Genomic DNA, 26,321 nt, shown 5'->3' on the forward strand with positions numbered 1-26,321 from the left:
TGTGAGAAGCAGGTGACGGCAGCGACTTGATAAGAAAGGCCATTCCAGTCATTAGATGTTCGCTAAAAGAGCGCAGTAATTTTACTGCAGCAATTGCTATTTGATAAGTAAAAAAAATCTCAGGACACCTAAGCATGCACTCTTATGAGTTGCGAATGCGAAAGCATTGATGCACAATTGAACGCCGCTGAGCGGTCCCTCGAGTTCTGAACTCTTGGCGGGCAAACAAGCGCGTTGAGACGGTTGGCCAACGCCTCCTAGATCTCACTAGGACGGTGCACTTCGATCCATGACGTCATGCTGCCTAGCCCTGCTGTCATTGAATCTAATGGGGAGGGTTCCCAATAAGCCACAGGGATTTTGACGTGACAGCTTTCGTCACGCCGGGTTTGACAATAAATATTTCGGTCCAAGCAGGCTGATGTCACAAAGCAGAGTGCACAGGCTTGCTATCTTGGGGGTTTAGCCCAATCGTAAGGCACTGACCTTCTGAACGCGCGATCGTAGGCTCGAAACTCACTACACACTTTGGCAAAGTTACACCCTTTGGCTTGCCCCTTCTGCCACACAACAATAATCGTTATCTGCTTTGATGCGTTTCCTTTCTTTAACGCTGTGAGCCCGGTACATTCCACTAACGAAGGGCACGCGCGTTATCAGCATAAAACAGTTTACACCCTCTGGAGTGCCCCTTCTGATAACGCGCGTGCCGTTCGTTACTGGAAAGTTCCGGGCTCGCAGCGTTGAAGAAAGGAAACGCATCAAGGCAGATAACGATTATTGTTGTGTGGCAGAAGGGGCAAGCCAAAGGGTGTAACTGTGCCTAAGAGTGTACCACCTATGTTTCTCCTATCGAATGTATTCTGTTTTCTTTTTTATACACTAATTTCCTTACAGCGGTTCGCGGACGCGAGGTTAGAACGCAGGCGATAACTGGCGCGGACAAGGAACGTGTGCATGGATAACAAGGGATTCCGAGGGTGATGCGGCGACGCTGCGATTCCTTCTTCCCTCACACGACACCCGATGCATGAACGCACCCGCCGTGGTTGCTTAGTGGCTATGGTTTCGGGCTACTACTCACGGGGTCGCGGGACCAAATCCCTGGCACGGCGGCCGCGTTTAGATGGGGGGCGAAATGCGAAAACACCCGTGTACTTAGATTTAGGCGCAGGGTAAAGAACCCCAGGTGGTCGAAATTTCCGGTGTCCTCCCCTAAGGCGTGCCTCGTAATCAGAAAGTGGTTTTGGCAAGTAAAACCCCGTAAATCAATGCGCCAGCGCAGCAGCAGGTGTTCCGTTCCGCCCGCTCTGCTCCGTCGATGTTCCCACATGACGTGGTGCCACAGCCAGCGCGAGTTTAGGTGCCGTGTCGCTGCTACCGGCGCTCTCTTTTTCGCTAATGGGCCACTTAATGCTTTCGCATCGCTGTTGGAGACAAGTCATTGGGGTTTCTGCTATAATACACGTACAATGTATGCAAATGCAGGAAAGTAGCATCGCTGTTCCTTTTGGAAACAGGAGCTTTTTTATTGAAACCTTTAACCTGATGGGAGTGTATTTTCTTGTAGTTTTTCTCGTCCACCTGACGGCATGCAGTAATGCCTAAAACTACCGAACGGCTGAAAGCGATTATTTGTTCGTCTCTTGTACTACTTGCCACTTAAATACCTACCCTCACACGTGAAAACTTCGATATATATATATATATATATATATATATATATATATATATATATATATATATATATATATATATATATATATATATATATATATATATATATATATATATATATATATATATATATATATATATATATATATATATATATATAATAGACGTTGCACTGATGTACACTTACTTCGTCTAGCCCCACTATTACAGGGACTTCAGGAATGGCCCAAGCCATCGTCTCCAGGAAATTTTTGTATTCCCAATGCATCTCTCTTGATATTGTACCCATTCCATAGCCAAGATCAGTGATAAGTCGGAACGTATATAACAACTCTTTATGTATTGCACGGATATATCCTGGGATCTGCGTGCCATTGAACGTAAACTGTAAGTAAAACGGTGAAAATTAGTTGAAAGACGCTTCAAGAAAAGAACACGTGTGATTGAGTGGAACAAAACAGTGAATTGTTATTATCAAGGCATACGTGGTGTTCGGGCGACCATGCGTTAGAGTTAAAACGACTCAGTGCATGTAGAAAGTCGCCATATCGGAAATCTTAGCATGATGGGCTGCGGTGTAGTAATACACGAATCCATCAGTTGTATACATGATTACATGAATCACTTTAGATTTTCTTTCTGCGAAACACATTTATTGACAATATGCCTCTCAACGCGCTCCCACGAGGATATGATTCTGTATTGCGGAAAACATCATCATGACAGATGTAAACTAGGCCGTACATATAAAAAAACATGCGGAACCTCGCGGTGATGACCACGGAAAAAATTCGCTCGGAGTGTCCATATAATTGCTGCTGCAATGAAACTTAAACCTGACATTTCGAAGAGTGAGCCACAACAGGTATCGAACGGCGGACCACATCTCCTGCAAATGCCTTGTTCGGAAACTGCGCCTTGCTTTTTTTAAGTGTTAGAAGAGAACGGAACAGCATGGAAACCACTACGCTTTAGTGATTTCTAGTGGACACGCAAAGGCGTCGAAGAAATTCATTCGCCGTAGTTTTGTCCATTGCTGGGTCCTTCCACGGCGGTCAAAAAACTGACTTTGTCCAATTCGTCGCAACTTAAACAATGTTTATGTGCTGCCTCTGGGCTTACGACATTTTTGTGTTACCATTAAATTAAGTGAGGAAATAACCATACCGGATACTAAAGCATACAGGTAGCTTCAAAACGAATGAGTTATCAATTATGCGATGCGGTTACATAGCAGAGCAATGTTCAGATGCGAAGGATTGAGGCAGTTTTCCTTGCTGCAAAGCAATCACCAGATAGCATTTATAAAGCTGTGAACATACTCGGTACAAAATTTATTTCAATATACTTATGGCAGTATTATGCGAAGCCCTTCAAAAGTTATCTTTTTGCGTACGTGAAACCTTTGCCACGACGTCTGATGCGCAGAAAAGCACACCGTGCACATTGTGCATGCATGTGTGCAAATATAAGCACAGACGCACTTTCGCACATCATTTCTTGATCTCCCTACAAAAGCAGCCCATTAAAAGCTCATATTTCTTTCATGAATGATTAGGACATGTTGATGCATATTTGCTTTGATGAAGCAATATAGGTGTTCGGCCAGGGCGGCCGCATTTCGATGGGGGTGAAATGCGAAAACACCCGTGTACTTAGATTTAGGTGCGCGTTAAAGATCCCCAGGTGGTGGAAATTTCCGGAGTCCTCCACTACGGCGTGCCTCATAATCAGAAAGTGATTTTGGCACCTAAAACCCCATAATTAAATAGGTGTTCGTTAGTTGAAACGCATCGCGACAAATATTAAGATGTGAAATTTCACTCTGCTTCTACCTACTTTCTTTGGTTGGTAACAAATTTATTTATAGTCCTGCAGATCTTTCACCGACGGGTCCTTAGGTCACCAACGTGGGGACGTCGAGGGGTTGCCTCGACGTCGCCTCGCGTGCCTGCTGGACGGCCAAGAGTTGGTCGCCGAGGCTGGGGCTGCGCAAGGCAGCGGCCCACCATGGCTGTAGGGTTCCCGAGTTAACACCGTGCGGGTTTTTGTTACAGTCCCAGAGCATGTGAGTTAAAGTGACTATATCAGGGTGGCAGACCTTGCATGTATTTGCCGGTTATGCGCCGTGGTAGAGCCTGTGGTATTGTGCCGTGTTAGCTTACGTGAGCGTCTGCAGTTGTCTGAAGGCCACCGCTTGCAACCTGTCCAGCTTGTCGCTGGGCGGAGGGAAAGTTCGGTGGGCCAGGCAAAGGGCCTAGGTAATTTCGTTGTAGCTGGTCCAGCAGCCTTTGGTGCTGTCCCATGGACGACGGTCGCTGGCGGTTCACGAGCTCGCACGCCTTGGCGTGTGCCATCTCGTTTCGGTTGCGATGTGTATCCGATACTTCTCCTATGTGCGCCGAGAACCACTGGATTCTGGTTTGAAAATCTACCTCCCGCTTGAGTTGTCGATTGCTCAGGACTCGGGCCGCTTTGCCTGAGATCCATCCTTTGGCGAAGTTCCTGACCGCTTGTCGCGAGTAGCCGAGAAGCGTGGTGCACGTCGGATCCTTACTTTCATTTTTTTTTTTGGGGGGGGGGGGGGGAATTATTCGAAGCGTTACTACTTCACGAGGGTTGCAATGTGGGCTTGTTGGTAATGCATCTTCAAGGGGAGTATGGTAGCGCGATTCAAAGACGGGACAAGAGAAGACACAAAGGGACACACACAGCGCTGTGTGTGTCCTTTTGTGTCTTCTCTTGTCCCGTCTTTGAATCGCGCTACCATACTCCCCTTGAAGTTACTACTTCACCGTTTTTGTCATGTTTTTGCCTAAAGGTACTGGCAACCTATTTTCACGGTACTCATTTTTTTTCAGGGCAATGGAAAGCTTACCGGTCAGAATGTCTAACCATGAAGTGATAATTCGGAAAACGCCTTGGAATATTTTTATCTGACTATTTTTGATTAACAACGCGGATGTAGTCGTTCACTGGAAGCATGCTGAAAAGAGGGATAGGTACGCGCGACAGCCATTATAAGCACGCCGACCTTGGAGGAAGGAAGACAACAAGCGCAGCCGTAACTATGAGAAAGTATTACTTTGCTTACCAAACGCAACTTCTTGCGAATCATGTTATCCGAAGTGTTAAATTATTTCTTCAGTAACAGCTACGTGTTTTTCCGGTTCCCTGTTCAATTGAGTTAAATTATGGGATTTTCCGTGCCAAAACCACTTTCTGATTATGAGGCACATCGTAGTGGAGGGCTCCGGAAATTTCTACCACCTGGGGTTCTATTAACGCGTACCTGAACCTAAGTACACGGGTGTTTTCGCATTTCGCCCCCATCTAAATGCGGCCGCCGTGGCCGGGATTCGATCCCGCGACCGCGTGCTCAGCAGCCCAACACCATAGCCACTGAGCAACCACGGTGGGTGTCCAACTGATATGGTCGTTAAACCACCAAGGGGGGTTTTTTTTGCCGAGTCAAGTTCTCAAAAGGGAAACGGCGCCTTTACACATAACACGCATTTCAGCGTTATGGCGTAGTCATGCGGGTGCTAGTACAGTGAAAGCTCGTTAATTCGAACTTCAATAATTCGAATTTATAGATAATTCGAACTGTGCGATTTGGTCCGGCCAAGCTCCGCAGAAGTCTATGTATAAAAAAGTCCGTTAATTCGAACGCGAGAAGGTTCCCTCACGGATAATTCGAACTACGCTCGCCTGGCACACGGCCAGAGGAACGCGCCTACTGCCTACACACAAGGCTGTATTGCCTCCGAAGCGGAGAGAACGGCGAGAGAAGGCAAAATCGGAAAAAAATCTAACCGACGCGGGGTCAGCCAGAAGGCAGCGGCGGCTGCCGCCTCTCCGTTCTACGTAACCTCCGAGACTTCTTGCCCATTGCGAATCTCGGAGGCTTTGAAAATCTTCTACAGCTGTTAATGTTGTGCGGATATGGCACGGCAAGCGCCAAAACACAGCGAATCAAGTCCGTCGCGGCTGTGTTTGCAATCAAGAACCAACGAATCAGGGCCTTCGCCACCTTCACATGTTCAGCGTCTTTGTCTCGGCAGTCTTCATCGGTTGTGCACCTCTGTTTTCAGCCTAGGAGGTATCGGCCGTCGCGATTCATTGTGATGGTGTTAAGCCTCGGCTAACGTTCGTTTCGGTGGACATCGGTGGTGTGGCACAGTCGGACCCAGAGCTTCGACTTGAAGATGGCGTGTGCCCGCGGCACACGCCATCACTTTCTGACACGCCAAATTTCTGACATGCCCTACTGCTTCCAAATCGCAGTGTACTGTTGCTCTCCTTCACTTTCGTTAGTTCGAACTTTCGTTAATTCGAACTGAAGCGGCTTCCCCTTGCGGTTCGGATTAACGAGCTTTTACTGTATTGCAGTGCTGGTATAGCGACAAACTTTTCGCGCTTTCCTAAGAGCGACGTAGCCATCTAGTGTCGCCGCCGCGAAGCCTGCGCATGGCTCCTCTCTCGCGCTTCTTTCTCGACACGCTACGCTATATAGTCGAGCTACTTTTTCAAGCTGGCATCAAAAAAGTTCATAGGAGACCAGCACTGACCGAGTAGCAGATATACAGTGCTGCAAGTCGGCGTCAAAGGGTCTCTTGTCGCCAAAGAACGACCCACGTTGGCGCTGAACGAGGTTCGTTGAGGAGCCGCACGTTTCTGCACACTGCTAGATACTCTCTCAGTGAAACACGTAGGTGCGATAGTTGCTTTGGAGCCCTGTTAACCCCATTACAGAGGACCGATGCGCTACCCATTCGACCACGGTATACCCAATGACTTAGCTAGGTAGGAAAGTAGTTAGGTACAAAGATACATAGCCAGCGAGATGCAACAAATATATATATATATATATATATATATATATATATATATACAGTAAAAGCTCGTTAATTTGAACCGCAAGGGGAAGTCGCTTCAGTTCGAATTAATGAAAGTTCGAACTAACGAAAGTGAAGGAGAGCAACAGTACACTGCGATTTGGAAGCAGTAGGGCATGTTAGAAATTTGGCGAGTCAGAAAGTGATGGCGTGTGCCACGGGCACACGCCATCTTCAAGTCGAAGCTCTGGGTCCGACTGTGCCACACCACCGACGTCCACCGCAACGAACGTTAGCCGAGGCTTAACACCATCACAATGAATCGCGACGGCCGATACCTCCTAAACTGAAAACAGAGGTGCGCAACCGATGAAGACTGCCGAGACAAAGACGCTGAACATGTGAAGGTGGCGAAGGCCCTGATTCATTGGTTCTTGATTGCAAGCGCAGCTGTGACGTACTTGATTCGCTGTGTTTTGGCGCTTTCCGTGCCATCTCCGCACAACATTAGCAGCTGTACAAGATTTGCAAAACCTCCGAGATTTGCAACGGGCAAGAAGTCTCGGATGTTACGTAGAACGTAGAGGCGGCGGCCGCAGCTGCCTTCTGGTTGACACCGCGTCGGTTAGATTTTTTTCCGATTTCGCCTTCTCTCCGTTTTGGAGGCAATACAGCCTTGTGTGTAGGCAGTAGGCGCGTTTCTCTGGCCGTGTGCCAGGCGAGCGTAGTTCGAATTATCCGTGAGGGAACCTTCTCGTGTTCGAATTAACGGACTTTTTTATACATAGACTTCTGTGGAGCTTGGCCGGACCAAATCGTACAGTTCGAATTATCCATAAATTCGAATTATTGAAGTTCGAATTAATGAGCTTTCACTGTATATAGTAAGCACTATTAACGTGCTTCTTCGTTTTCATTTGTACATAGCCAGCATCATCTTCCCTGTTCTTCAACTTCGCGCGGCAGCTGGGGCGTTGCCTTTTTGGGGAATAAACGGCGCTGGACAATTTCGTCGGGCTAGATATCATAAAGTCGTGAGATATATGTATATATATATATATATATATATATATATATATATATATATATATATATATATATATATATATATATATATATAACGCACTAAAGAGCATGGTAGTTCACGAATATAACCGAGGTAAATAATACGAACCTTGAGGTGCATATATTCATTACACTTTTCTTGGTCCTCGCACGTAGATGGGCCCTCAGGCGTGCAGGTTATAGACGAGATAATGTAGTCCCCTCTATTGAGCACAACTTTCTTTGGAAGCTTGAGAGATTTTTTTGTGGTGGGACTCGAAAATTTTGCGCTAACATTATGTTCCTTGAGTTCAATACTCATGCTAACATTCGTGCCGTCGCCGATGGTATAGCCATACCTGGAAGGTGAAGGAAACGTTGTGCGTATAATTATTACGCAATTCATGAGACGTTCGATCAAACATACTACGCCAATATTTGATCATCATCATCATCAACCTATGTTGAAGTACAAAGCATCACGAAGGCCTCTCCTAGCGTAATCCAATTACCCCTGTTTTGCGCTAGCTGACTCCAACTTGCATCCGTTAATTTCATAATTTTATCACCCCACCTACTTTTCTGCCATCCTAGAGTGCGCTTCCCTTCCCTTGGCACTAATTCTGTAAATCTGATAGTCCGCGAATTATCTACCCTATGCATTACATGTTCTGTCTAGCCCCATATTTTGCTCGTAATGTCAACTAGCATATCGGCTATCCCCGTCTGCTTTCTGGTTCAGAGGGATTTCTTCCTTTTTCTGAGTGGTGCGCCTAACATTTTTCGTTCTATCTCTCCTTTCGCAGTCCATATTGTTACGCGAAGGACGAGTCAGCAAGTCGACAACTATTTACAGGTTATATTTACAACAGCGGTTGCAGCGCTGACCGGTTGGATACACAGAGCGAGCCCAGTTCGTTCTTCCTTCTCTTTTCTCGAGTAATGGCGCCCACGCGCCTCGTTCAAACAATCAAATACCACGCACGTGTAGCATAATCCCCCGGCGGCAGAAGCAGCGTCCCGGAGCGTCTAAATGTCATTAGTGGGGGGGGGGGGGGGGGGGGGTTGATATTGCTTCAGTCGTGTAACGTGCACGATATCACTGAACTGGAAAGCAGATGGAGCGTCAGGGACGATCTCGTAGGTGACGGGAGTCCCGGGACGAAGCACTCGGTATGGTCCTGTGTAACCAGACAGCAGTTTTTTCTGACAGGCCGGCATGACGCGACGGGGACCATAGCGGCATCAAAGAAACAGGCGGGAAGTGCACGTCTCTGTGTCGCCGGTCCTACAAACCCCTTTGACTCTCTTGGGATTTCAAAAGGCGGTCATGGGCAATTTCCCTTACGCGGGCACCGCAGGCGATGGCGTCAAGTGCATATTCACCCGTCGGTGCCGCGTGAACAGGGAGGGTTGTGTCGAAGGGCAGTGCTGGTTCTCGGCCAAACAGAAGGAAAATTTTGGAATAACCGGCTGTCTCGTGGTGCGAGGAATTACATGGAATTGTGACAAACGGTAGAGCGAGTTCCCAGTCAGTGTGGTCTGAAGAGACATGTTTCACGAACATGTCTGTGAGAGTGTGATTGAGATGCTCCGTGAGGCCAGTTGTTTCCGGATGGTATGACGGGGAAAGCTTGTACCTCGTGGCACATGACTGCAGGATGTCCGCGATAACTTTTGATGGGAATATCCGATCACGGTCTGTGAGAAGTTGTCGCGGAGCTCCATGTAATAAAATCACGTCGCGTAGAAAAAAATTGGCGACATCTGTGGTGCAGCTTGTAGGAAACGCTCGGGTGATGGCGTAGCGCGTGGGGTAATCCATGGCCACAGCAACCCACCTGTTCCCAGAGGTAGAAAGAGGAAAAGGGCCAAGTAAGCCCAAACCAACCCGAAAGAATGGTTCCTCGGGAATGTCGAGTGGTTGAAGGTACCCAGCCGGAAGCGTTGATGGTGTCTTGCGTCACTGGCATTTCTCACACGCAGCTACGTATCTTCGAACGGAGCGAGCAAGCTCTGGCCAAAAGAAGCGTCGGCGGATCCGGTCGTAGGTACGTGACACACCCAGGTGACCGGCCGTGGGGAGGTCATGAAGTTCGTGATCAGCCGAGCGAAGGTGTTTAGGGATCAGAAAGAGTAATGCAAGGCCGTCGGGGTGAACGTTGTGGTGGTAGAGTACACCATCTTGAAGTGTGAATAAGCGAAGAAAACTGTCGGAAAGTGACGATTCCAGGCGGTCAATAATGATACGCAAGGACGGGTCACGGCGCTGCTCGTCGGAGACATGGAGCAATGGAAAAACAGAGGGAACACAGGCGTCGGTGTCAGTATCAGATGTAGAGGTCGCGTCTTCGACTGGGTAGCGAGAGAGGCAATCTGCGTCCTGGTGTTGGCGTCTTGGCTTGTAAGTCACTGTGTAGGGATATTCTTGTAGTCGGAGGGTCCAACGACCCAGCCGGCCAGTAGGATCCTTGAGCGACGAAAGCCAACAGAGCGCATGATGGTCTATGATTACTGAGAAGGGCTTACCATATAAATATGGGTGGAACATTCAAACAGCCCAGATGATAGCAATACAGTTGCGCTCAGTAATCGAATAGTTGCGCTCTGCAGTAGTCAGGAGACGGCTAGCGTGGGCTAGAACGCGGTCGTGTCCCTCTTGGCGTTGCGATAACACGGTGCCGATTCCATAATCACTGGCATCGGTTTGAACCTCTGTTGGTGCGGATGGGTCAAAGTGTGCCAAGACCAGTGGATTGGTAAGAATCGTGATAAGGCGTGAAAATGCGGCAGACTGAAGAGAACCCCTCGTAAAAGGCACGTCTTTCATCAGAAGTTCAGTGGGTGGTCGAGCGATTGCTGCGAAATCTTTCACCAACCGTCTGAAATAAGAAAAGAGCTCCCCAAAACTCCAGACGTCTTTGACAGATTGAGGTATAGGAACAGCCGTTACTGCTCGAACCTTCTCCGGGTCGGGTTGTACTCTGGAAGCATCGACGAGGTGGCATAGCACTGTAATACGTCGGCGCCCGAAGTGGCACTTCAATGAGTTTAATTGGAGCCCAGCCCTGTGGAAAACGTCAAAGATAGCTGCGACACGCTCAAGGTGCATCTCAAATGTAGGAGAAAACACAAGGACGTCGTCGAGGTAACGAAGGCAAGTGGACCATTTGAAACCTTGAAGCAGAGAGTCCATCATCCGTTCGAACGTGGTGGGGGCATTGCATAAACCGAACAGCATAACCTTGAGTTGGTGGAGGCCCTCTGGAGTGACGAATGTGGTCTTTTCTTGGTCTTGCTCATCGACGGAAATCTGCCAATAACCCGATCGAATGTCGATGGACGAAACGTACTTGGCACCGTGAAGACAATCAAGAGCGTCGTCGATTCGTGGTAAAGGGTAAACGTCCTTTTTAGTCATTCGGTTTAAGTGACGGTAATCAACTCAGAAACGCCACGTGCCATCTTTATTTTTTTGCGAGCATGACCGGCGACGCCCAAGGACTCGACGAGGGTTCAACAATGCCTCTGGCGAGCATCTTGTTTACTTCCTGCTGAATAACTTGCCGCTCTGCCGTGGACACGCAATACGGTCGGCGGTGAATGGGAACAGCATCACCAGTGTTTATCCGATGCTTAACAGGGGACGTCTGACCTATAGAGGTCGATTGGCAGTGTCAAATATGTCGCGGTAGGAAAGCAAAAGGCGATATAGGGCGGTTGCTTGGTCAGGTGTGAGGTCCGGAGCGACCATGGGACGTAATGGGCCGTCGAGGTTCAAGGCATCCTGCGGATAATCAGGAGGATCTGTAGACGTGTCGGCTGCAAAAGCAGTGACGTGGTGGTCTGTCACTGACCGGAGCGTGGCCACCGCTATGCTTTCAGGCAACACTTGCTTCGCCAAGCCAAAATTGATAACGGGGAGGCACATCCGATTAGCGGCGAGGGTTACGACGGAGTGCGGCACAGAGATGTCGCGCACCAGGAAGACATCACGAATAGGTGTGAAGACATAGTCGCCATCAGGCACGGTTGCCGCTGAAGCAGATTCGGCGAAGGTTAGGGTTTTCGGAGGTAAGCGAACAAACGCTGTAGGGCAGAAGGTTTTTGGTTGTTCGGGGTGAACGTCTGAACAAAAAGGAAGCTCAAGACACAGCGTACCGGTGGAACTGTCGATTAGGGCAGAATTCGTCGTCAGAAAGTCAAGCCCGAAGATTAGGTCATGAGGGCAAGCACGGTGAAGAGGACTGGAACTTGGCGGCGAGCAATTCCTATGCGAGCAGTGCACATGCCCCTGACAGCAACAGTGGCGCCATTGGCTACGCGTACGGCTCGAGTTATGGCAGGTGTAAGAACGTTTTTGAGGCGACGACATAGGTTAGCGCTCATTGTGGACACTTTGGCTCCAGTATCAATTAATGCCGTCAACAGAACACCATCTACGTTTACTTCAATAAGGTTCGTGTTGGTGAGGAGCGTCAACGGAGGATTTGTACAGGATGAACGTGATGCAGCAATATTGTTTCGAGTCATTTCACTGGTAGAACGTAACGACAGTGGTAATCTTGATGTCAAGATTTGGTAATGCCCGCCGCATGCCACTCCGATCTATTTTTATTTTTCTTTAAGTTTCCTTCTCATAAAAAGAATCACACGTGAGTAATTGACCTAGGTCAATTACTCACGTGTGATCCACCTAGGTCAATTACTCACGTGTGTACACCTACAAAAGTACATACAAAAGTGCACATGTACAGACTGTACAGGCGGACCACCGATCATGAATTATTGTTCCTTTGCCAGGAAGAGTCGTAGGTAGGCGATGAGTGTTGATTCAAGGAATCAATTATTTTCGCTACCAGCCGCATCAACGATCGCTGCATAACCGTAATCGTAATGACGATTAAGAGGTATACGCGGTAATTCCCGGAGGCGAGAAAGTTTTGCACAAATTAGTTATTCAGGCGGCAGCACACTGTTCGTTAGGTATACGTCTCGTGCACCGCCTATAGAGGCGCCACTGAAAGCCACCTAGCAGGCGCTTCCAACAGTACACGCGGGAACAGTAGCAGACGACAACCCTTTGCAGCAAGGGTGGCTGAAGTTCGCGGCTGCGATTTCTCCTTTGTTCGGGTGCCAGGCTGCTTCTTCTGCGGTGAGAGGTGTAGGGAAGATGCTGACCTCTGTGCGAGCGGGTATGAACACGATGTTACCGGTGTTTGGGACAACATGGTCCGCATACGTGCAAGGAGTGCCCCGCAGGCAAACGCCTTGCACCCCATTTACATGATGTGGAGCTCATGTTCACTAGCCGATAAATTTTGTTGAGTGATGCGATCTCTCAATGGTTTTTTTTATTCTACCGTTGCCGCAATGCTGCTTATGTACCTGAACAATAAGCACCCGTCATTAGTGCAGACTCATATCAAACAAATCCGCACGGTGCAATCTCTGTATATGCCGTTGTGATTTTTTCTGCCAATGAATGCATGTGACATCGCCGAATAAGTGCAGTCGAAGTCGCCTCAAGAAAAGTAATTGCCAATTTATTGATGGAAACGCGTACACTAGCCAACGAAATCACCAAACACACGGGTTAAGAACAGCGCGTGTTAGTGCTGTACCGCCGATGCAATTCTGCTGCATACGCTGGTGAACTACCGTTCCCGCTGCAGTTTGTGCAACTTTAAATTCCCCAAGGGAGCTGCTTGGAAACGTACAAAGCTAAAGATTAACTAACTTTTCAGTACTTTATTATATTACTAGAGAGAGATGCCACATGATACATTTAAAGGCAGAGCAGCGCCAGTCAAAGTAGATGAGCGCTGGCGGCAAGGCCCGGTTTAGTCGTCTGCAGCGTAAGTATAAGAAAGAATTCAGTTGAGTACAAAACTCACATGCAAGAAGGGACTACGTTGTGAAGCAAACAAATCACTCGGCATGTTAAGTTTGCTCAGGCAGCATCGAGGTGTGATGACTTCCCAAACGGGACGCGAACTTTTCAGCGAGAAATGGAGCGAAAATACCATATGCAGCAGCTATTAGCAATTTTCGCCCTGAAATGCCTATTTTCTAAACACATTTCCAAAAACGCAAACAATATCTAAGATGCCCTCGGGCGAAAAGAATAAAGCTGTTAAAGAAGCACTTCCTTGGTATCATTTCGATAAGACACAGCGTGATCTATACCCTTTACAAACAAGGCAGGATGAAAACTTCGCAGCTCAAAAGAATCAACAAGAGTTATGCAGGGAGCAACTAGCAACAGTTAAACATGTGCAAAGCCACGCATAAAATAGATGTAAAACATGAAGTGCGCGACAGCTGGTGCGAGGATTTACCGCGCCACATGAAACCAACAATTTCAGTTCTTGTAAACCTCAGTAGCTTTAACATACAACGCAATGCGCTCGTGCAGTCGTGCTGCCTAGCTAGCGCAACGTGGTAAAGAAGCGGAAAACAATATAAGCTGCAAACATCATTCTGAACTTTAGCGAAATGCCTTTAAACCTCATGCTGCACTGCAGACAAAATTCGTTGCTCACGCGTCTATGATCGAGTGAAAAAAAAAACACCGACGAGACAAAGGAAAGGATGAGAACAAGAACGATCCGTTTTTGCTAGCATTGCTCCCGCTGATGAGGCTTTGCCGGGAATGATTAGAACCGTATCGCCGGCACGTTTTCACCGGTATTTGAGCTCCCCACCCTGCAACAATTCTTCGACGTTCCCTGAAGCTTTGGCCACCCCACACATGCGAATGGTGTTGCCTATCTTGCTCTGAAAACGTGAATAAGACAGAAGAGCAGGATCAACGACACAACAAACTACGGCGCGCGCCAGGCTCCTCTCCCGCGTGTTCTGCGCAAGGCCGCCACCAGTGGCGCGTACGTCGGCGTGCACAACGCGAATATGGATTCCCTGTGGGTTTTCTAGAGTTATGTGTTCATAACGCAAGGGGGTGATTACACTCCAAAACATTTTAACGTTACTCTTTAACATAAATGGAAACACGTTAGATGTAAAGTTATATTTAATATGTTAGTGTTGTTACGTACGTGCTGAATGCGGACTTATAAGCAGACTAGCATGTGTCAGTTGGCCAGTGTTTCATGGAGCCGATCGTAGGCGTTTCTTGCAGTTAAACAGGCACTTCAGATGTGCATTGTATCAAGGAACGTCAGAATTAGAGGTAATGATGTGAGAGTGGATGTATGTTTAAGTTAGTTCTTGACCATTAACGGCGAACATGTCCCAATTGTGCTGAAAGGAATGATTTTGAGAAATGTGTTGAGGAACGCAGGTAATTCGTTATTTATGGTGGTAAAGTTTGCTTTTTGCACAATTCGGATTTGAGTTATTCCCTCCCGCAGTCTTGCCTAATGAAGTGCAGTAAAATAACTATTGATGACTGCGATGCTTAGCTTCTATTTTTTGTCTACTTATATTCAATGACATGCCAGCTCCTTGCAGCAAAAGTGAGGCCTCGTACATGGGCATTTTCGCATTCCTCCCCTATCGAAATATAGCTGCCGTGGCCAGGATTTCATCTCACGCTCTCCGGCTTAGCACCGCAACGGCGACGCCATCACGGTGGGTACAATTAGGAAGCCAATGTTTCTTAGTCCTCTTCAGAGATGAGGAAATATGTGAGCATGCTTCGAGTATGCTAGACACAGTGATGTGAATGAATTTGCCGACACTTGTGAGCAAGGACTATAAAATTGTGAAGAGCTATAGTGCATGAGACACACAAAAGAAAGAGGACCTATGTTGGCTTCAAACGATTCAACGATATTTGAGGGCATGACAAACAGCTATGCCATTAAGAATAATAAAACTGCAGAAGAACACAGGACACCGAAGGGACACAGGATATACACGCATAGCACATCCAGCTCTTTGTTCTGTGTTTTGTGCACTGTGCTCCACTCCATGCAGACACCGAGTGTCAAAACCATGTTTGGATGCCTTCGTGCTCACAGGCCCGCTTTGACTGCCTCAAAGAAGCATGCAGAGAGAATTGCAAGAAGAGCAGATGTTGCGCAGTGACCAGCGTGCCACATGGTATGTTCAGCAGTACCAAGTAATGATGTACACTGCAGCATTGGATAGGCTCTTCTCTACAGATACTGATTTGGCATACACAAGCGCTACTTGATTGTTAACCTAAATAATTACTCTTAAAGGGACACTAAAGGTTACCAGAAACTCAAGTTAAAGCGGTATAGCAATGTTCTAGAACGTCTAAGGCGTCAATTTAATCGCGAACAAAGCTTTAGTAACCGAGAAATTGAGGTAAATTCATGACACGATGTGAGACCCCCCAGCGCCATTCCGGTACTAGCCCGATGACGAAAGGACTCCTCATAATTTGTGTTACTAATACTCAACTACTCGTATTAAAAATATCATTTCATTCGATTATAGGACGGAAAAAAATGCTACTTGTCTACGTCTATTTGATTCCAAGAAAAAATAACATTTTGACGTTGCCCTTCAGTAATATGGGTGTTCGAAAGGTTTCGTTTTCACTCGACTCTGCGCGCTCGACTCTGCGCCGCGCACGCTTTGGAGTTTCAGTACTTTCGTTATCGCGTCGTGCTGTGAGGGTTCTGCTGGCTCGCGAAACTTTCATTTGGAACAAGCAGCGAGAATGCCACGTCCATGTGATTTCGTGGGAAGCCCTCGTTGCTTTCCCGCTCCGGAGAGCCGGTGTCGAGGCCGCCGTCGTGGTACGCGACGACGCCGGCAGTGCGAGCCCTCAGCAGCAGGTCGCGCTCTTCTGTGCTCAAATCGCTGGAGTTGAGCCCACCATCGCGAGCCAATCTGTCGATGTCAGGGATCATTGCGACGAGCGTCGAAGTTTGCGTCATAGAATGAAGTACCAGCTTATGGGCGTCTTGCGCTGGAGTTTGAGGTATAGTGGCGGTGCCTGGTGGCGGTGCGGGAAACGACATCTGGGTCATGCCAGCGTGGCTGTGGCGAAGCACGTTTCTAGGCCGAGTTTTGCGTCGATTCGCACTTTTTTATGCCCTGTTGCGAGTGCGAAAAGGCTCACAGACCACGCCGACCACGCTGCGAGCTCGCCGCAGCCTATAGTTTAACGAAAACAGACTCTCCGTGTGCCGTGGGACGTAATGCGTTTCGCCTTCCGCTAGCCACCATACTCCCGCTTTCGCTCTGCTGTCGGCTCTGTCTTGGCTCTGTTTCTGGCCGCGCGTTTGCGTTTTGCGCAGAAAAGCCGTAGCGCCGTCTGCGGACGCCGTTCTACTCACCGATGGCGCAACGTAACTATGAGACCATGATGTCAGTGCTCCTCGATCGGAGGGCGGGTGATTTGAACTGCGCTAGAGGTACGCAGACGCTTCAGAACGCATTTTCTCTTAAAATAAGTCTCTCCTTGGCACGAAACAAGCGTTTCGAGGTTTCTGTGATGGTATTTCTACAGTCCACGTTGACTTAATAGTAACCTTTAGTGTCCCTTTAAGCAAGCATGCACCAGGACAGCATGTTCAGTCTGTTTCTTTTTGCTCGCCGGCAGAAGTTTATGGCTCGTTACACAGGGCCTTTCGGCATCACGAATCCCCTATGTGATGTGACCTATTCGATCGCTCGTCTCGTGTCTAATGCCTTACGTAAGAAGACGAAGCTTGCTCACGTCGCCCGCCCGAAACGCGGTCATACCCGTGACTCTGAGGGCCCATAACAGTCACCCGCCCAGCGTGCTTTGTCTGTGAAGGGACGAGTGTTACGCTAAAGTCACGGGAAGGACGGAACAAGACCAGGACGAAGTTCGCTTGCATTTGGAGCAGCTCGATGTCGGCGACGCAACCTTTTTTCTCTGTTCATCAACTCATCTTTAAATAAACGCACCCCATCGTAACGCTTTCTATAGTTCCGAGTTTATTTGTTTTGGAGGTTGAAAGGTTAACTGAAAATGCAAGTAGACAGTGACCACTTATACCAGGCAGGTGTGTAATCTCCGAGATTGTATCTGCGTGGAATCTCAAAATCAGGTCAAGAGTGTTGCTGTGCACGTGTAACTTGTGGTACTAGCTGTGACAGTGAAGAAAACTCAGCAAAAGTCTGAAAGGTCTTTAGCTTGTACCGAACAGCGATAGAGTGAAGAGGTTGATCGCCTTAGGTTATGTTATGATCACTACAGGCGAGCACGGCGCTCATATTAGACAATCGCACGGTAAGTCACATCGTCAGGCGGCGACCCAGCTGCGGAGAGCGCATGCGCCAAGCCGGTGGAGGCGGCGGCGGCCATTGCACGCCATTCCATATCCCTCTCACCTTGCCCTTCGCCTTTCGTTCTATAGTGTCCTTAGTTATGCCGACCAAGGTGGAGCTTGCCTCAGGGGACACTATAGACGGAATGGCTGTTTTCTTGACTCGGCCCTTCAGTTTTTCCTCCATTCCCTGCCTGTGCCCAAGTTGCACCTACTGAACCTGCTTGCCACTTCTTCAGGTATATTGTAGATCTTCAGTCGAGCTGCAGTCAAGTGGACTGCACTATGCTTATGCTAACGGACGTAAAGTCACACCTACTGGAGACCCCCGGTCACATATACGGAAAGTACGCCATCCCACGGGCCTGCAAGAGGATACCACTGCGTTTTATCCACAGGAGCCTATTACACGCCAGTACGTCTCCAGGCTTGTGCAGTTCGGTCTACCCAAAGCTCTGCTCCAGATGTCCGGAATCCTGCTGGACCTGCAGGCCTCCTCTGGCCCTGCCCTCTTCTGCCGCCCTAATTTTCTCTTCTTCATTTTCCTTTTTTGCTGTTTTTTCCTCATGCTCAGTGAATTAATAAAGAATTGGACGAAACACGAGACGTCACACGCCACAAGCCAATGCAGACAGATATTCCGACATTCCTTCCTGTCGCCTACTTGTAATAATATACAATTTCTGTCGGCTTACCTCGGTTTTTTTTTTCTTTCAACAATTGGCTTTTCCTGAAATTACATTTTGGGTTCTACCCCTCTTCATTTAATTTTGATCGGCCTAAACCTGCTATACCTTGGTGGTGCGGGTTTCTCTCATTTTTATTTACGTTACTTTTGCAATTGCAGGGTCTCAAAAATACGCCGAGATGCGTTGCCAATGCTACGCATGTGATGCGTTGCCAAGGCTACGGCGAAGCTGCGGTCAAATGAAGGTCAAATTCGCGGCGACGGCGAAACTCGGCTGGACGAGGTTACTAAAGCTTTCGCTTTAAAATTTCACCAATGCTAACGATACTTCTTAATGTGAAATTTGGGCGCAGCTCTATACATGTATTGATTTCCCGATATATTGGCTGGCGCGGACAATCTGCGTCGTGCGGGACGTTGCAAAGGGATACAAGCGGTCGCAGGCAGTACTCCCAGACGATGTATGCATGGATGGATCTTATGAGTGTCCCCTTTAGAACGGGGCGGTGGGTTGCGCCACCAAGCTCTTGCTACTATGCTGCCTAATGTCCTACCTAGGTTAAGCAAGAAGAAAAAGAAAAAAAACACCTTAACTCCAACAACCAAATTTTCTGATCCCCTATTGCGACCTGTGCTTTTGCACTTCTCCGTTTTTTGTCGTTTCCCTACTTCCACCAATCCTCCAATTGCCTCTTACTAATCCCGATTGCGGACACGTTCACTTTTCCACGGCTCTCGCTGAACCCAAGAGCTTTAAGGAGGCCAGTGGTGCCTAAATCGAGCGCTATGCAGACGTCTTCGCATTCTAATAAAACATGCTCCATAGTTTCGCTAGCTTTACCGCAGCAAGCACATGTTTCTTCTTCCTTCTTATATCTCGCTTTAGGGCCGATTTACGCTCGAGCAGCCCATCGCCGCAAGCCTCACCGCACGCGTGCGGTCGCGCGAAAGATTGCACGTATCAAACACTTGTGCACAAATTTCGGTTCACAATGTGTAAGGTATACACTGTGCACACAGTGTAAATGGTAATTTGTGCACATGTGTTGGATACGTGCAATTTTTCACGCGACCGCACGCGTGCGGTGCGGTTTGCGGTGATGGGCGGCTCGAGCGTAAATCGGCCCTTATAGGTGCGTGTTCTAAGGCATCCCTATCTCGCTTCGAAAAGTAATGAGCTTCCCTTTCAGCTACCGGAAATTGTTTCTTTCCTGATTTCGTTTTTTCCTCTTAAGTAGTTACTCATGGCAGGTTTTTTTTTTCATTGCCGCCACGCATGAGATTATTTCGGCCTCTTTGACTTTCCGCTTGACGTTCTTTGTTGCTGTGTTGCCCTTCCTACAGCCCGCATACTTGCTGGTAAGCTTCCTAGTTCTTGTCCTCCACTATGAATCAATGTTTTTCCTCTACAGATACCTCAACACTCTCCCAGCCCATTTATTTTCTTACATATTCCTCAGTCGTTCTTCATATTCAACTTTACTGTGAGCTTCCCTCACTTCAAAACTAGTCCAGACCATATCACCCTGCGCAGCTTCACTTGTAGTCTTCCCGTGAGCGCGCAATGTGAGGCGTCCCACTGATCTTTGGTTCCTATCGAGTGCTGATTGTACCCCTAATTTAACGCAAACAACCGCACTTCCTAAAGTAAGTCATAGAACCATTACACCTTTCCACATACCTCGGAGGACCTCGTACCTATTGTATCCCCATAGCGCTCTGTGCTTCATTATGGCTGCATTTCTCTTCCCCTTCACTGTTATTGTTTTTTCCGTGTTTCCATATATCTATTGCCTTCGTTTATCCATGTGCCAAGGTATTTATATTATGTTACCCGAGGTATTTCCTGGCCCTCTATCGCCACTGGCTGGTCACTGTTTTCGTTGAATACCACAACACCTGATTTTCTAACACTAAATTTCAAACCTAAATTGTTGCCTTCCTGTCCACAGATATTCGCCAGACGTTGCAAATCACTTTGCTTCTTAGCTAGCAGCACAATGTCGTCCGCATAAAATAAACCTTAAAGCTGCTGCTCTACTACTGTACCCACCTGTTTGTATGAGATATCAAACCCGATATTACTTCCTTCTAGCGCCCTCTCCATCCTCACCATGCACATCATAATCAGCAGTGGCGATAAAGGGGACGCCTGCCTCAGTCCCTTGTTGATATGATATTTCTCCTCACTCCTCATCTCTTTCCATTCAGAGCGTTATCCCCATAGTGCTGTGTGCTTCATTATGGCTGCATTTCTCTTCCCCTTCTCTGTTATTGTTTTTTCCGTGTTTCCATATATCTATATCACGATAACGAGGTTATGTTGCTCGCAAAGGTCTAGCATTGACTTCCTGTTGTTGTCGGTATAGCCATCTAAATCCTGTATGTGGGCATTCACATCCCCTAATAGGATAATTTCAGCACCATTCGCGAAACCCTTAATATCAGCGCTTATGCATTGCGCTAACTCTATTCTTCTCTGTGCAATTATTTCCGATCCACAAATACGTAACGCCCAGCCAAGTTTTTTTCCCACTCATTGAACCTGATAACCAAAAATGCTCTTGACATTTTGAATTTACTCTTTTCCATTTGGCTCCCTGATGGGCGAGCATTCCGACCCCCCTTCCCTTTCTTTCCGACTTAGTTCTATTGCACCCTTCGCAAACCTAATTTTCAGTCACTGGCGGATCTTCCGAGTTTGTAAGGTGCGTTTCTGTAACCGCATACACCCCTGTTTGTTCTCTATGTAACTGCTCCTCAATCTCTGCCAACTTTTCGTTTCTTCTGCCACCCTGCCTGTTTTTGTAACCTATTGCATGGCGAGCTCTCTTTTTTGCTTTCTTACGTTCCTTTAGGGGACCTTCCTCATTACTACCTACTCTGGCCTCCTGAGCGCCCGTGGGAGCCTAAAAAAAGCAACTGCCGGATCAGCAAGTCACCAGCCCACTTCACATGCAAGCCTTTAATTGAAGTGGATCCCGTTCCGTTGAAAACCACCACACCTTCTCACTTCCCTGTTTACTTCGACAACATCGAAGCCTTTCTCTCGGCTCATTTTCCATATCGTCTCATTAGCAGCCACTACGGCTCTTTGTATGGGAGTGTCACGCACAGGCACCTCCGGCACCGTGCACACCATGATCGGCACCTTCCACCCCCTTCGCCATGCGCTGGGCTAATCCTGTCCCTTTCCTGTTTAAGACGTGATTCAGCCCACCTGCTACTATGAAAAAGTGTCGCACGTGGGCAATTTCCGCGAGCTTTGCTTTCGCTCGCTCCATGACATAACCCAGCGTCTGCCCCGGTAATGTCCCTACCGCTACTCTTTTATCACCTATCACCCTCTCCACAATTGTTTGCGAGCACCTATCCAGGTTTGAGTCACCGGCGATAATCACCATTTCACTCTCTCCTACCTCTCCCTGCTTCCCTTTGTCCTTTCTGGCGTGATTCGGACTCGACAAGGGACATTGACCCCTGTGCTCCTGCTTTTTCCACGTGGCGGCCTCAAGGTAGGTGACGCTCTTTTCAGCTAACCCGTCACCACACTGCATGCATTTCACGCACTTTGCTGCCACTCCCTCTCCTGTCACGTCGGGGTACTGCGTTCCATTGTCACCATCATTCTTGTTCATTCTTGTTCATTCAGCAGCCGTGGATTTCCTCGGCTGCTTCAAGTCTTTTTTCCACTTTTAGCTTTTAGCTTTCCACATTTAGCTTTTTTTTCTTTTTTTTCCATTTAGCTCATTTTCGAGCTCTTCAGCCTGCTTGACAAGCTCTTCCTGGAAAGCTTCCATTTTCTTCAGCCTAGCATCGACATCATGGTGTTTACCAATTAACTAAATTCCCTCTCCATTTTCATCCGTCACCCCTTTTCTGCCTTGAGGGATCACCCGCGCACTTCCTGCTTTTGCGGTTTTCTTGCCGCAAAAATCGACGAACGCCGTGCCGGCGTTCGTCGATTATGCGGTCGTCGTGCAAGGCAGCATGACGTCATGTCGATTCCAGACCTCCGACCCCACGTTCAGAAGTGGCTTGCCCACTTGGCTAAACCACCGCCTCCTAGCTAGCAGGCCTATGCACTCTGCTTTATGACATCATGCTACTTGGACCGACATTTCTATTGCCAAGCCCAGTATTGCCATGTATTGGACAGCTTTTTCTAATGCAAACACTATAATACTATAATAATGCAGAGCACGTGCCTTTTAGCAAAAACCGATACGCACAGAATCCAAATCCTCAAAATGTCGCAAAGCAACTCTCACCAATGTTTTAAAAGCAACCAATGCCGCGGACATCCGCGGTATGACACGCTCTCGCACGCGCTCAAAGACGTGGCCACGCACTAACTTTCTTTTCAAAACACACTGAGACCACTAATAGATATTGGTCTTACCACCTCTAAGCCCCCATTTCCGGGCTACAAAGACTTCAAACACGTTCAAACATTACAAACACGTTCGCGACGCGGGCTACTCTGGCGCCATCGCCTAGCCACCGTCGCCGCGGTGCGCGTACTGCACGGAACTACGCTTTTCATCTCATGCTTTCGCAAAACCATTCTCCTCCATTTTCCGCCTCATGCTCCCACGGCACGCTCCTCCTGCGCTTTCCTCCTCGCGCTCTCTCTGGTCTCGCCGCTTGTTTTAACGCGATAGCGTTAAGGAGCTCGTGTCGCAGAAAAGCCGGTGTCATCGGCGTCGGCGTCGTCGGCGTTGGCCGTGAGCGATAAATCCCAGCAGGCACTTCATGAATAAAAAACAACTTGCAACATGGGCTGGGTGGGAATCGAACCAGGGTCTCCGGAGTGTGAGACGGAGACTCTACCACTCAGCCACGAATTCGAAGCTTCAAAGCGGTACAAAAGCGTCTCTAGTGAATGCGGTGTTGCCTTAGAAACGAGCTGTTTCTAAGGCTCAGGCATGCGTCGCTTGCTCAGGCGCACATTTCATTGCCGCGCCGTACGTGGCGCTGCTCGACGCTCACCGCGTCCGATACGGGGCGCGTAGTCGCTGCGCCGTAGCCCACTGTCTTACACCCCTTGGCGGGTCGACGGGAACGCTGTCGCGTTCCACTCTTGAAGGCGAAGCTTAAGCGTCCTCCAATTTTTCATTCCTCGGTGCGCTCTGCACTCACTCTTTGATCTGGTAGGCTCGTTCGCTCGGTTACGTCGGGAGCGCCGACGCTCGACGCAGGTACGGACGCGTAAGAGCTGCGTTTTAAAACATTGGCAGTGGCTTAGCTCGGCTATGCCAGGATATACGTAGCGAAAGCTAAGTAATGGTTAGAATTGGTTAATCTTGATTGAAAGTCCAGGTTACTCTAGCTGTGTTGCGGCATTTAGCCATACGTTCGGCGCACTGTTCGTTTGTTTCCTGGGCGATTCGTTTCCTCTACATCTCGTTCCGATGTCGATTCCAGGCCTCCTGCATCTTGTCAGAATTGTCGCGGTCCATACTGCCGCCTCAACTGTGGTTGCGGCGCACGCGAGCTCTCCTTTTCAATCGGACACCTTATAAGGCACGTGACGCCGCTGGCGAAGACAGCGGAGGCGAGCACAACGACGAGGAACGTGGTGTGACGTCATACCAAACGGCGGTGGAGGAAAGGCGCCGCACTGCGCAGCGACGGAGCACCTGTGGCTCGGTGTCACAAGTGGCGCATGCGCAGTAGTTACTAGGGAGCGAGAGAGAGAGAAATATCCGTGGCGAAGCGCGGGTTGTGACGTGAAGTGCCTCCTCGGAGCACCCCCTCGTCGAAATTGCAAGTTCGTGGCCAGCAAAGGTTTTGCTTTAAAAATCCGCCTTGATTCCACCTCTCAAAGTAGATACACAATACAGCGAAGCCCTTGCCGGCGTTACACACCACCATTACAAGCGACGTACGTCACCCCCGCTGGCCCACCAGGCGTCGTAGCGTCGTGATCAATGTAACGTCCGCGACCGCGTTCGTGTCCTTTTCGTTTGTTCTTCGACACCGCGGTACTCGCTGTGCAGGTTCGCGGAGGACGCACGTTTGCACGTAACCCACGTTAACGAAGAAACGTCACTAACTTCTTGGACAATCTCTGTCATGATGTTGATTACGGCCGCTCCGCACTCTGTGCGACAAACGGTCGCTTGACTAAACCGCTTTATGACGCCGTGTGAAGGCGTCATCATGTCAAACGTGAAGTCACGCGATGGCGTGACTTCACGTTTCACGTGCCTTCACGTGAATTCACGTGATGGCGTCATCAGGTGATGTCACCTGATGACGTCATGGGATGCCTCCTGGAGAAGCGGCACGCAGTGAACTGCCCGCTTTTTTGTGTGACAAAAGTCTCGCAAGCGGACATGAGAAATCCCAATCAACTAGAGGCTAACAGACTCGCTTCGAAACTACGATCCCACGTTCAGAAGTGGCTTACCCACTTGGCTAAACCACCGCCTCCTAGCTAGCAGGCCTATGAACTCTGCTTTATGACATCATGCTACTTGGACCGACATTTCTATTGCCAAGCCCAGCGTGGCGAAAGCAATGACGTCACAATCACTGTGGCTTACTCGGGAGCGTCCCATTAGATTATGCGGTCGTCGTGCAAGGCAGCATGACGTCATGTATCGAAGTCCAACCGCCTTCTGCTATCTAGGAGGCGTTGGCCGAGTGTCAAAATGCGCTCGCTTGCTCAGGAGGAGTTCTCAACTCGAACGATCGCTCAGCGACGTTCAAATGGGCATTAATGCTTTCGCATGCGCAACTCATAAAAACTGCTTAAATCTCGTCGGATATTTTCAACGTTATTTTCCCTGTGTATATTTAATTTGTACCAGTGATGCTCAGTTATTATTTTGCGTTGTGGCACACCAGTCTTCATCCTCATATTTAATTGAATTCTACTGTCTTAGTCGATTTAGGAACCGGTGGCATTCCCGCAGCTGTGGGCTTTGTGCTCTAACTTAACCTGTATATAACGTAACCTGCTCTAAATTAACCTGTATAAAGGCAGAAACAAAGCTCGGAGGCTGTCACTGCTGACCTATTCAGCGTGTTCTCATACTTACACGTGATTATCAGAATTAATATAATTGACATTGGTGATTTTTAATGTCTGGTCAGGGAAGTAAAGATTGAATAGCGCTATGCCACTGATAGGCGTCTCGTAGGAGCCATCCTAAAAAAGAAAAAAAAAGCGAATTTCGGACTGCTTTTGTTTGAAAAGAAAGATGGCTCTATTTAGTGCCACCCGCCTTTTATTCTTGTATTCATGATTACATAGCTCACTGGTTATATCTCACTTGGACGTCTCCGTCCGTCTGATACATATATAAATTGTAGCGAAGAATGGCGCACCCTATGGACCCACTATCATCATCGGCCCGCCGACGAAGAGGGGCTCGCGTTCTCGGTGTCCGACGCTCGACTGAGACGAGCTCTTATCTATTATTATTATTATTATTATTATTAGTAGTAGTAGTAGTAGTAGTAGTAGTAGTAGTAGTAGTAGTAGTAGTAGTAGTAGTAGTAGTAGTAGTTGTAGTAGTAGTAGTAGTATTAGTATTAGTATTATTATTATTATACGCGGTTTTCTTGTGATCATTATTCTCTCTCCAAGCACAAAACGTATACTTTTAAACTCCAATGTTCAAATTGTTAGCTCCCTTATTATTTTATGCACCTGATTTAACCACCCGATTCATGGCCAATCCCCCACTGTTGGTATGTGCCGCGGCCACACAGCACAACAACAACGACTGAGACGGTGGCGTTTGTGAGTGCTCAATAAACCGCGTTACACAGTTGCTGAAGCTGTGCTGGGTAGTACTTCCCCAACCACCCTGGAACTACGTA

The 26,321-nt window shown here is 48.2% G+C and overlaps 1 protein-coding gene across 3 annotated transcripts in view; it reads right to left on the reverse strand.

The window, feature by feature from the left end:
- Nucleotides 1-26,321, reverse strand: part of LOC135912866 (uncharacterized) — a 59,224-nt gene that overhangs the window by 30,793 nt on the left and 2,110 nt on the right. For 2 of the 3 annotated variants that reach the window (XR_010567805.1, XR_010567807.1), the window contains exons 2-3: nucleotides 7,690-7,918; nucleotides 1,865-2,062 (exon numbers count right to left, since the gene is read on the reverse strand). Coding sequence is in view for 1 of the 3 variants with exons in the window: in XM_065445439.1 (XP_065301511.1) it covers nucleotides 1,865-2,062; nucleotides 7,690-7,918; nucleotides 25,535-25,644 (537 nt within the window). In the remaining 2 variants the exon portion in view is untranslated. Of the gene's footprint in view, nucleotides 1-1,864; nucleotides 2,063-7,689; nucleotides 7,919-25,534; nucleotides 25,645-26,321 lie in introns of all 3 variants that reach the window. The other variant, XM_065445439.1, reaches the window with a different exon arrangement.

Source organism: Dermacentor albipictus, chromosome 8, assembly GCF_038994185.2.
Source record: "Dermacentor albipictus isolate Rhodes 1998 colony chromosome 8, USDA_Dalb.pri_finalv2, whole genome shotgun sequence".
In the NCBI taxonomy this organism is placed as follows: domain Eukaryota; kingdom Metazoa; phylum Arthropoda; class Arachnida; order Ixodida; family Ixodidae; genus Dermacentor; species Dermacentor albipictus.